Source organism: Nicotiana sylvestris, chromosome 9, assembly GCF_000393655.2.
Source record: "Nicotiana sylvestris chromosome 9, ASM39365v2, whole genome shotgun sequence".
NCBI lineage: Eukaryota > Viridiplantae > Streptophyta > Magnoliopsida > Solanales > Solanaceae > Nicotiana > Nicotiana sylvestris.
In genome coordinates this window covers 36,279,856-36,292,095 of record NC_091065.1, presented here as the reverse complement: position 1 = coordinate 36,292,095, position 12,240 = coordinate 36,279,856, and the positions used below count along the sequence as shown (strand labels likewise).

Sequence of the window (12,240 nt, the reverse complement as noted above, 5' to 3'; positions counted from 1 at the left end):
TCATTCTAATAAGTACAACTACATTACCTAAACTTATCCAAAGACCCCAAAAAAGAAAAAAAAATCAAGAATCGAAGATCAAAATCCATTCTTTAACAAAACTTTCAAATGTCTCCAAATGCGTCTGTATCATACTTAGATATTCCGGATGACAACCAAACTTTACACATAAGTTCCAATCAACTAAACAACCTACATAAAGACTCAAAACCATAATAGAACTTCAATAATATCGAAATCAACTTCCAGTCAAACATATGAACTCTCCAATTCTTCAAATTGCCACCTTTCGACCAATAGAGCAAAAACCTTCTAGGAACATCATAATTCAAATTCGAACATAAAACCAAGTCTAAAATTACCATACGAACCTATTGAAATCATCAAATCCCAATTCCGAGATCATGTACTCAAAAGTCAAATCTTGGTCAACTCTTTCAATCTAAAGCTTCCAAATTTTGAATCGCTCTTCCAAATCAATCTCATACCTCTTGAACACCGAAAACAACCATACATGCAAGTCATAATATATCATATAAAGTCACTCAAGGTCTCAAATCACAGAACAAAATAACTGGTTCGGTCATTATATTCTCCCCCACTTAAACATACATTCGTCGTCGAACATGCCAAGAGTCATTCCAAAGCTGCCAAATCACTGTATAAATTCCTCATACATATACCCATGGGTGTATCACATCACCTCAAACCATATAAGCCCCTTAGCACAATCATGACCGAAGATTCTTCCTTCAACCTAAGCTTACAGTCCTGAGAACCAAATTCCAACTTCCGAAACTCACTCTAAGATCCAATTATTGTATATATTCATTGTAATCAATCCCCACAAGCTGCTTCAAGCCATAAATATACTCCTAAGATATAACCACACGATATACCATATAACTCATATGCTCATAGCCATATATTTCGACCATAATAGATGCTCGTTACCAAATCCATTACCAATAATATACCACATATCAAATAAAATCTTGTCCCAAACCTTTGCAATACTGCTAATGATGAACGAAACACATAAAAACCCCATAACTACCTATGGGAAAGTGATACGGAGTTACCTTGGCTAGTTGAAGGTGACTTCAATGTGGTGTTAAATGAAGATGAGAATATAGGGGGATTGCCAGTACACCCTCCTGAGTATGAGGATTTTGCCTTTTGTATCAATTCCTGTAGATTATTTGATCAAGGTTACAAAGGGAGTCCTTTTACATGGTGGAATGGTAGATATAATGCATAATGCATATTCAAGAGGTTTCATAGAATTTTGGTGATTTTCTCCTTTTCAAAACATGTTTCCAACCATTGAAGTGGAGCACTTTATTAGAACTGGATCAGATCATGCACCTTTACCCATGACATGCGGGGAGCAGACTGCCAACTTTGTCAAGCCATTCAGGTTCTTGAATTTGTGGACCAAGCATGCTACTTTCATGGATGTGGTGAAGCAGAATTGGAAAGCTGACTTTGTTGGAGATCCATTCTTAATGTTCAAGCACAAGTTTAAGAGGGTGAAGACAACTTTATCTAAATAGAGTAGGGATACTTTTGGGGACATCTTCAAGCAATTGGCTATTCTGAAAGACATTGTTAGAATAAATGAGATGTTGTTTAAGGAGGAGCTTACCATAGAGAATAGGATTGTACTTCAGAAAGCTCAATCTGAATTAAAGAAGTATTTGAGCATAGAAGAGCAATATTGGAAGCAAAAGCTGGAATGACATGGTATGATAAGGAATATAGGAACACAAGCTTCTTCCACAATCATGTCAATGTCAAGAAAAAGAAGTTGCAAATGAAAAGGATTCAAACTGGTTATGAGATATGGATTGAAGAATAAGAGGAATTGGATAGTGTTGCAGTAGACTTTTATCAAAGGCAGTTCACTAATGAAGGGGGATCTACTAATTTTTATTGCTTGATAATATACCTACTATGGTCACTTTGGAGCAGAATTTGGAGCTTAGTAGATTCCTAACTCTTGAAGAAGTTAAAGCTACTGTTTTTGAGCTTAGTGGGGAGAGTGCCAGTGGTCCTGATGGATTTACTGGGCTATTTTATCAAACATGATGGGAGGTAATTGGTTGTGACATTCATAATATGGTGCTTAAATTTTATGGAGGAGCTGCATTGCCTAAGTCTATCACACATACTAACCTAGTCTTGCTACCAAAGAAGACTAGAGTGGAGATCTTTTCTGACTTAAGGCCTATTAGTTTGAGAAACTTCATCAACAAGGTCTTGTCTAGGGTTGTATCATAGATTGGAGAGATTTTTTCCATCACTAATATCTCCAAACCAGTCTGGATTTGTGAAAGGGAGGAGCATGTTTGAGAAGGAGGAAGAAGTATTATGAGGATCTTATCAAGAAGGTGAAGGCTAAACTACACTCATGGAAAGGGAAGCTATTGTCATTTAGAGGAAAAGCAAAACTCATCACTAGTGTGTTGCAAAGTACGCCAGTTCATATGTTATCAGTCCTTGATCCACCAAACAACATCCTGGAGCATCTACACAAGATCTTTGCTAGGTTCTTTTGGAGCACTGTATACGGTGAAATCGGAGGGTCCAATTCCTCATCATCGAGGCACCTCAAAAGATCATCTCGAAGCCTCGAGACTACAAGGCTATGGTCAAGTTTCCTCCCTTGAGGTTCGTCGACGCCCGACCTTATACAATGTTGACCATGACTATGGTAGAAATAGGGAGTTCCCAAGGTACACGGCTAGGACTGACAGAGCTTAGTGGACTGCCCTAACCCTGAATCAGGATGTCATCTAGCTATCCCATCTCCGCCTCTTTGTCATTAATATATTTTGTACTATGTTGGAATTCCCCTCCTATATAAAGGGGATCCTTGTCATTTTGTAAATCCCTGTTGCTTCAGTTACGCCACACGAAATATACAAGAAGATTTGCTTTGCTCTCTAACATATTCTCTTTATATTATTGCTTCCATTTATTATCTTCATTATTGTTCATCATTTATTGCTTATCATTATCCATAAAGAGCCTTCGTTGATTTTACAATAACTGTTAGCCATACTTCGACCACCTTCGATAGCACCCAGTCGAGCTCCGGAATTGACCACCTTCGATAGCCCCGATTGTTAACCTATCGGTTTGGTTATCACCTTATTCCTAACTCTTATCTCATTTCTAAGTCTCACACATAGCATCATCTGCTTAACAACTAGTATAAAAATAGATCACATATTTTTAGAGTCCCATAATCAAATTTAATTATTATTAACATTTTCACGGTAAACAGTTTGGCGCCCACCATGGGGCTAAAAATAATAGCGATTATTTTCTTGTTGGTTTTACTATATAACGCAAGTTATATTTCACGCTTTCTCTTGTCCAAGATCTTCAATTTGAGGTCGAAATGTCTAACTAAGTAAATGGAGGTGAAAACAACAATCTTGAGGACCATGGAGAAAACGGTATGGTTGCTCCAAATGTTGCTGTGCCACCACAAAACCTTGAGAACACACCAGGACCAATTCCAGCGGATGCAGTCTCGCGCGACACCCAACATGTCTATATAAGCTCGCACACCAACATGAGTGTGCACCCAGGAGATCAACAAGAAGCTCAGAAAACCCCAACTAGGGAAGAAAGGGAGGTTAGCCTTCATGTTATTTTTGAAATGTTGCAGGCACAACAACTGGCTATTGCTCGGTTGCAAAGTCACTAGAAAACTCCTAGCATGGCATCACCAGGGACAGCTCCCCTAGCCGAACAGGTACTGGAGAGATCGAGCAATAACAGGTCGATGACCGATCTCATGATCGTAAAAGTGATCATGGACCTCACCAGAAAGATCAAATCGGGCGAGAAAATGATAGAAGCCAATGACAAAAAGGTCGATACCTACAACTCCAAGGTCGACCAAATTTCGGGCGTACCCCCAATCTTAAAGGGGTAGATTCAAAGAAGTTCATACAAAGGCCATTCTTAGAGGAGGCAGCTCCCAAACTCATCCCAAAGAAGTTCAGAATGCTACACCTTAATAAATACAGCAGAACCTCGGACCCAAACGAGCACGTTACCACTTACACCTGTGCAGTAAAGGGCAATGACCTGAAGGACGACGAGATCGAGTATGTCCTACTGAAATTTTTTGGAGAAGCACTTTCTAAAGGGGCGATGATGTGGTATCATAACTTGGCCCAAACTTCATAAACTCATTTGCCATGCTGACAGATTCCTTCATAAAGGCGCATGCTGGGGCTTTCACACATCCTCTGTACACCCCGGGAGGTATATAAAAGAGTTTTTCCACTTTAAGTGACATTATTCGAAATAAGATTATTTTATTTAATTTCTCAGAGTCGCCACTTGGAATATTTATTGGTGTCCCAAGTCACCAGTTTATTTCTTCCCCCCATCCGTAGTCTTTTCTCACTAACTCAAGGTGATCTTCTCCTATCAAAGAAGTAATGTTCAAGGTATACTCTCGTTAGTCCTGAATGCCGGAAGCGGAACTCTACCCTTTCTGCCGAACAGACCCTAATGTAGCAGTCATGACTATGGCAAAATTAGAGAACTAAAGCAGGAATCTGTGCAAATATGTTAGTACTGAAGTAATGAAATACTTAACGTAGAAAAAGAAGGGTAGCTACTTAAAAAGGTGGGATCTCTAAAGGAGCAGAAACGACCCTATGTATGGAAAAAACGGCAACGATCCGCCGGCCTAAAAGGCCAACAACATCATCGCCAGTCCCGAGGTGGTACCCTACCTCGAGGACCTCCATCAAAAAGAAGTTAGTCTATAAAATGCCAACGACATTATCGCCAGTCCCGAGGTGGTACCGGACCTCGAGGACCTCCATAAAAAAAGTTAGGCTCTAAAAGGCCAACAGAATCATCGCCAGTCCCGAGGTGGTACCCGACCTTAAGGACCTCCATCAAAAAGAAGTTAGCCTCTAAGAAGCCAACGACATCACCGCAAGTCCCGAGGTGGTACCCTACCTCGAGGAGCTCCATCAAAAAGAAGTTAGGCTAAAAAGCCAACGACATCATCGCCTATCCCGAGGTGGTACCCTACCTCGAGGACCTCCATAAAAAAGAAGTTAGGTTCTAAAAAGCCAACGACATCATCGCAAGTCCCTAGATAGTACCCGACCTCGAGGACTTCCATCAGAAAGAAAAGGCTCTAAAAAGCCAACGACATTATCGCAAGTCTTGAGGTGGTACCCGACCTCGAGGACCTCCATCAGAAAAAGGTTAGGCTCCATGAAGCCAATGACATCATTACAAGTCTCGAGGTGGTACCCGACCTTGGGGACTTTCGTCAAAAGGAGTTAGGCTCCAAGGAAATAAGCATTTAAGCTCCAAACACATGGGCTTGGTCCCGGGGTGCCATCTAAATTCGAGCAAACCCTCTTTCGGGATCTATCTACAGTGCCTTCAGACAATCTACACTAAGTTCAAAGCAAGTTTCCAGGTGGCCCGAGTTTGAACGATCCTCCACTCGGCAGTCCCTATCCTCGAGCCTCCGAGCAAGATTCCCCTCAAATACTACCACGGGTCCTAGGTGATAAATCATGGTCTCAAGGCTCGAAGCGTTACTTTCATTCAACTCGAAGTAAGGGTCCCGGTGACCCGAGTTTATCGGTTCAATCCAGGCTCGATCCAAGGAACGGCGAAGGGTTCCACGAGAGGTCGTATTAGTCAATCAAAGGTCAGGAAAAATACTCGCACCTGGGATCAATATTGGCAGCAGCCGATAGAATCATGCATTTAGAGTCTCCATAAGCGCAAATAAAAGGAAATATATTAAACATCGAAGACAAAATTGAAGAAACATCTTCACATTCATAAAAATTTAACTACAAAAAGCCCACGAGGGGTCCTTACACAGAAACAAAGAAGAGAAAAAGTACACTTGTAGCAAAAGACAAGTCCATGGGATATCCCAATTATCGTGAAGGCTTACGTCATAAGTATGATATCATCAATGTGACATCATCGCGGGAAGTCCAAAGAGTTAGATGTCAAAATCATTTCTTATCGCTCCTCTCTAAAAAACGTGGGGACTATCTGTATACGGTAAAATCGGAGGGTCCAATTCCCTCGTCATCGAGGAACCTCAGAAGATCATCTCGAAGCCTCAAGACTACAAGGATATGTTCGAGTTTCCTCCCTTGAGGTTTATCGACGCCCGACCTTGGGACAATGTTGACCACGACTATGGTAGAAATGGGGAGTTCCCAAGGTACACGACTAGGACTGACAGAGCCTAGTGGACTGCCCTAACCCTGAATCAGGGTGTCATCTAGCTATCCCATCTTCGCCTCTTTGTCATTAATATATTTTGTGCTATATTGGGATTGAATTTTATTCTTGAGAGGAAACAAAAATGATTCTTCCAAAATTCTTGGAACAAATGCAAACTGCAAAATTTTGAAACTTTCGTTTGTTTCCAAAATATTATCCTCCAGTTAATTTTTTATTCACGTATTAGCAATTTTCTGAATGGCCGTCATCCTCACAGTCTCTTGTCGTTAAATATCGCCGTCGGTGAAGTTAGAATATCCTCAGTTCCTTGTAACAAACAGAATTAGTTTCTGGTTTTAATTATTATTTTGCTTTTAAATTTCTTTCTGAATTTCTTCTCTTTTGTCAATCTTTTAGTGTATTTACTGATAAAATTGGTTCAAGAAATTATTACAGAAGAATCTCTCTGCCTCAGTTTCTGTTCAAGAAATTATTATCCGGTGTTCCAGCCGTCTTTGCTCCGCTACATCCTCCGCCGCTTTCGCCGCATCTATACAATGGTTATTTTTCTCCGGTGCATGCAATAACAACACATCTTTTCTCATTGTTGATATTGATTTAGTGGGCTATTTCACAAACAGAGGCTAATTAAAGAAGTATAGGGAGACTATTCTTTTTCTTTCACATCTCTTAATCTGTCTCTACTACTCAAAATACTTTCTACCAAAGAATTATTTTTTCCATCAGTAATTCACAAATTTCTGGGTTGCTAGTCAATTATTTTGTCCTTTCAAAATATACTGGTTTTCATTTTCGAGTGTTTTTTTCTCTTCTTTTAAAAGTGATATCAAAAGATATAAAAGGAATTTTTGACTTTTACGGGTAATTTGAAGAAGATATTAGTTTCCATTTCTGGGTATTTTCTCCCCTATTCTGATTCTTGCTCTATGGGTGTTCTCCTCCCCTCGCGTCCTATGTGTAGTGTGTTTGTGAACAGGTTCTACGATCAGATTTTTGGCGCAAAATACCAGTGTCGGCTGTGGAATTCAGGTCAAGCAGTTTTTGTCGTCGTTGCAGTCGGAGGTTAGATTTTCAGCGGTATCTTGGCTCGAGGTGACATTCAACTGGGGTCTAGTCGATTTGGCAGTCCGTCTTCAATCCAGGTGTCATCGCTCTTGTTTACTTTATTCGGGAGTTGGTACCTCCTATTCGTCGATCAGTCTTTCTATTTTTCTTGTTAACCAATTAGTTTGGGATAGATTAAGCCTAATTCTTGATTGTATACTTGTTCTCTTAATTAGTTTATTTGCATGTCTTTGGGATTCTAGTCGGTAGATTTTAGTTCTTTTAATTACCTGTACTCTTAATTACCTGTACTATATTCTTTAGTTGTAGACTATAGTTCTTTTGGTTCTTTTATTTTATTTCTTCACATGTTTTTCTATCCTTTAGTTGTAGATTATAGTTTCTTTAGCCCTTTGTTTGATTTCTTCACCCATTTTTTTCACCTTTAGTGGTAGATTATAGTTCACATTAGTTCCTTTAGTTTATTTCGTCACATGTTTTGTGACCTTTAGTGGTAGTTTATAGTTCCCGTTAGTTCCTTTATTTTATTTTTTGTGACCTTTAGCAGTAGATTATATTTTGGTAATCCATTGTATCTTTGGTCGCTTGTTTTCGAGATAGCGCTTGCATAGTGACTCATAGATTATAGTGACTTTGGTGAACGATGGTAGGGTAAGGTCTTGTCCTCGGGAGTGTCAGCGTAGGGGAGGGGGTGCGGGGGATAAGGGGGATAAGGGTGCTACTAGGTTGAGAGTGGGGTCTTGGAACATAGGAACTTTGACTGAAAAATCTATAGAGCTAGCGAAGATTCTCGAGAAAGGGAAGGTTAATATAGCTTGTGTTCAGGAGACTAGGTGGGCAGGAGATAAGGCACGAGATGTGGGCAGTTTCAAGCTTTGGTATTCTGGGAGGTTGGGGGCATGAACGGGGTAGGTATTTTGGTTGATAACGACTTCCCTGAACTAGTGGCGGAGGTTAGGAGGGTGAATAACAGACTGATGACTCTTAAGCTAGTTGTTAGTGGTTTTACTTTGAACATAATCAGTGCGTACGCACCCCAAACTGGCTTGGATCAGGAAGTCAAGATGCATTTCTGGGAGGACTTAGATGAGATGGTGCGTGGTATCCCGCACACCGAGGAGATTTTCATAGAAGGAGATTTCAACGGCCACATTGGAGCGACGCCTAGGGGATATGATGATGTGCATGGTGGCTTTGGTTTTGGAGATAGAAACGAAGGAGGAACGTCTCTGTTGGACTTTGCTAGAGCTTTTGATTTGGTGATAGCAAACTTGAGTTTCCCGAAGAAGATGGAGCACTTGGTCACCTTTCGGAGTTCGGTGGTCGAGGCTCAGATTGATTATGTACTTTGTAGGAAGTCCGATAGAGGTCTTTGCATGGATTGCAAGGTCATCCCAAGTGAGAACCTCTCGACCCTTCATAGGCTCCTAGTTATGGACCTTGAGATCACGAGGAAAAGGAGGAAGAGGGTGATGTATAGCCAACATAAGATAAAGTGGGGAGCCTTGACAGAAGCTAAAGAGAAGGAGTTGGGGGTCAAGATGGTGACTATGGGGGCTTGGAGGAGTAGTGGGGACGCAAGCGCTATGTGGACCATGACTGCGCAGTGCATTAGGGAAGCCGCGAGAGAGGTATTAGGGGTCTCAAAAGGTAACTCGGGTGGTCACAAAGGAGATTGGTGGTGGAATGGAGAGGTGCAAGGAAAAGTGGATACCAAGAAAATAGCATATCTGAAGCTAGTGGAAAGTGTAGACGAGGAGGAGAAAAGGGCAAATAGGGAGCATTATAAGTTGGCTAAGAAAGAGGCTAAGCTAGCAGTTACGGCGACAAAGACTGCAACTTTTAGTTGACTGTATAAGGAACTCGAGGGCCATGGTGGGGATACGAGGTTGTTCAGGTTAGCCAAGGCGTAAGAAAGGAAGGCACGTGACATGGACCAAGTGAAGTGCATCAAGGACGAAGAAGGTAGAGTTTTGTTGGATGAGGGGCTTATCCATCAGAGATGGAGGACCTACTTCCATAGTCTCTTGAATGATGAAGGGGACATGAGAATTGTACTAGGTGATTTGGAATTCTCTGAGAGTCATTGTGACTTTGGTATTATAGGTGGATTAGAGTTGATGAAGTTGAGGGTGCTATGCGAAAGATGAGCAGGGGCAAAGCGACAGGACCAGATGAAATCCCGGTGGAGTTTTGGAAGAATGTGGGCAAAGCGAGCTTGGAGTGGCTCACTAGGTTATTTAATGTCATTTTTACAACGAAGAAGATGCCCGAATAGTGGAGGTGGAACACTATGGTTCCTGTAAACAACAACAAGGGTGATATCCAAAATTGCAATAATTATGGGGGTATTAAGCTGCTTAGCCATACTATGAAAGTCTGGGAGAGAGTGGTAGAGCTAAGGGCGAGAAGGAGCGCGACTATTTCCGAGAATCAATTTGGGTTTATGCGGAGCTGTTCAACTACAGAAGCCATCCACCTTGTTAGGAGATTTATAGAGCAGTATAGGGAGAGAAACAAGGACTTGCATATGGTGTTCGATGACTTAGAAAAGGCGTACGATAAAGTTCTGAGGGAGGTTTTGTGGAGATGTTTGGAGGCTAGAGGTATTCCTGTTGCCTATATTAGATTGATTAAGGACATATATGATGGAGTAAAGACTCAAGTGAGGACGGTAGGGGGGGCTCAGACCATTTTTCGGTTATGATGGGGTTGCATCAGGGGTCAGCACTAAGCCCATTTTTGTTTGCTCTGGTGATGGACGTACTGACACGCCACATCCAAGGGGAGGTGCCATGGTGCATGCTATTTGTAGATGATATTGTATTGATCGACGAGATGCGGGACAGTGTGAACGCACAATTAGAGGTATGGAGGCAGACCCTGGAATCTAAGGGTTTCAAGTTGAGCAGGACCAAGACAGAATACTTGGAGTGTAAGTTCAGCGGCGAGACTTTAGGAGGGGAAGGGGAGGTGAGACTGGACTCGCATATCATCCCTAGGAGAGGGAGTTTTAAGTACCTCGAGTCTATTATTCAGGGGGATAGGGAAATTGATGTAGATGTCGCACATCGTATTAGGGCGGGATGGATGAAATTGAGACTAGCTTTCAGTATTTTGTGTGACAAGAAGGTGCCACCGAAACTTAAGGGTAAGTTCTACAAAGTGGTGGTCAGACCAACGATGTTGTATGGGGCTGAGTGTTGGCTAGTCAAGATTGATCATGTCCAAAAGATGAAGGTAGCAGATATGAGGATACTGAGGTGGATGTGTGGGCACACCAGGTTAGATAAGATCAGAAATAAGGTTATTCGCGATAAGGTAGGGGTGGCCTCTATTGAGGACAAGATGCGGGAAGCGCGACTTAGGAGTTTTGGTCGTGTGAGGAGGAGCACAGACGCCCCGGTGAGGAGGTATGAGAGGTTGACATTGGAAGGCCTACAGAGGTGGGGAGAAGTGATTCGGTAGCTCCCAGCTGAGCTCCAGAATCGACCTTGAGGCCCCCGAATCGACAAGCTCGAGGCCCCGATTGTTAACCTATCGGTTTGGTTATCACCTTATTACTAACTCTTATCTCGTTTCTAAGTCTCACACATAGCATCATCTGCTTAACAACTAGCATAAAAATAGATCACGTATTTTTACAGTCCCATAATAAAATTTAATTGTTATTACCTTTTTCACAATAAACAAGCATAAAGGAAAAAGGGAGGAGCAGACATTGGGCTTCTTCGCAAAATCTTTGTCTTCCTAAAGAAGATAAGGGTCTAGGTTTTAGGTCCTTACATGATGTCTCAAAGGCATTGTTTGCTAAGCCATGGTAGAGGTTTAGGACTACAAAATCTCTGTGGTCTAACTTCATGTGGAACAAATATTGCAAGAAGGAATAACCGACAATGGTGCAATTTAGGGAAGGGTCTCATGTTTGGAGACAAATGCTGAATGCTAGGGAAGAAGATGAACATGAGATCTTATGGGAATTGAAGAGTGGAACAACTAATATATGACATGAAAACTGGACTGGATTGGAAGCACTATACCATGTACTGTCTGAAGACTTTCCAATCAATGAAGATCTTCATGAAGTGGCAGAATTGAGGCAAGGGGAAACATGGGATAATCAGTTGTTAAACCAAACTTTCAATGAAGAAATTGCTGAACATATTAGGTCCAATATGCATTATGAAGGCATTGAGGAATATTGGGATAGACCATATTGGATGCCAACTCCTTAAGGCAAGTTCAGTGTTAGTAGTGCGTGGAAATTATTAAGGCATAGGGCTAATCCTAATCAGGAGTTCATGTTAATGTGGATAAAAGGTTTGCCATTCAAGATATCCTTTTTCTTGTGGAGATTATGGAGGCAGAAAATAGCCACTGATGATATATGTAGGAGGCAAGGGCAAATATTGATATATAGGTGTTGGGGTTATCAGCAGCCTCAAGAGGAGTCCATAGAGCACATATTTGTCACAAGTCCTACTGCCTCTAAGGTGTGGAACTTGTTCATGGGAGCTTCTGAAATTACTGTGCCCTTGATTTAATTGAAAAAAGTTATAAGGCATTGGTGGTATGCTCAATGTTGTCCAAAGTTAAAGCCATTGTTTCACGCAGTACCAACTATCATCACTTGGGAGCTTTGAAAGAGAAGAAATGCAGGTAAACATGGAGGTTCAACGTCCACAAATAAGGTGATCCATGAAGTCAATAGGACATTGCATCAATTAGCAAGGGTAAGGTATGGTTGGATGTCTAATATTCATTGTTATGGCCAGACATGATTCAGTTCTTTGAAGGCTATAAACCTATATTGATCATAAGAAGAGTAACATGACAGCTTCCTTTTCATGGTTGTTACAAATGCAATACTGATGGAGCATCAAAGGGTAATCCTGGTCCTAGTTCCCT

The 12,240-nt window shown here is 41.4% G+C and overlaps 2 protein-coding genes across 2 annotated transcripts; both read left to right on the top strand.

Annotated features, from left to right (window-relative positions):
- The first annotated feature begins 8,231 nt into the window (after nt 1-8,231).
- On the top strand, nt 8,232-9,182 carry LOC138877441 (uncharacterized). The gene has a single exon (XM_070157049.1). The coding sequence runs from the start codon at nt 8,232-8,234 to the stop codon at nt 9,180-9,182; it is 951 nt and encodes a 316-aa protein (XP_070013150.1).
- Nucleotides 9,183-10,038: 856 nt separating this feature from the next.
- On the top strand, nt 10,039-11,567 carry LOC138877439 (uncharacterized). The gene is made up of 2 exons (XM_070157048.1): nt 10,039-10,483; nt 11,389-11,567. The coding sequence occupies exons 1-2, from the start codon at nt 10,039-10,041 to the stop codon at nt 11,565-11,567; spliced, it is 624 nt and encodes a 207-aa protein (XP_070013149.1).
- The last annotated feature ends 673 nt before the right edge of the window (nt 11,568-12,240 follow it).

What these genes read in the sequence shown, in the direction of transcription:
- LOC138877441 (XM_070157049.1), top strand. Translation starts at nt 8,232, where the DNA reads ATGAACGGGGTAGGTATTTTGGTTGATAACGACTTCCCTGAACTAGTG.
- LOC138877439 (XM_070157048.1), top strand. Translation starts at nt 10,039, where the DNA reads ATGGGGTTGCATCAGGGGTCAGCACTAAGCCCATTTTTGTTTGCTCTG. An exon ending in GGTGCCACCGAAACTTAAGG is followed by an intron (nt 10,484 to 11,388) that starts GTAAGTTCTACA and finishes TACTGTCTGAAG; the next exon opens with ACTTTCCAATCAATGAAGAT.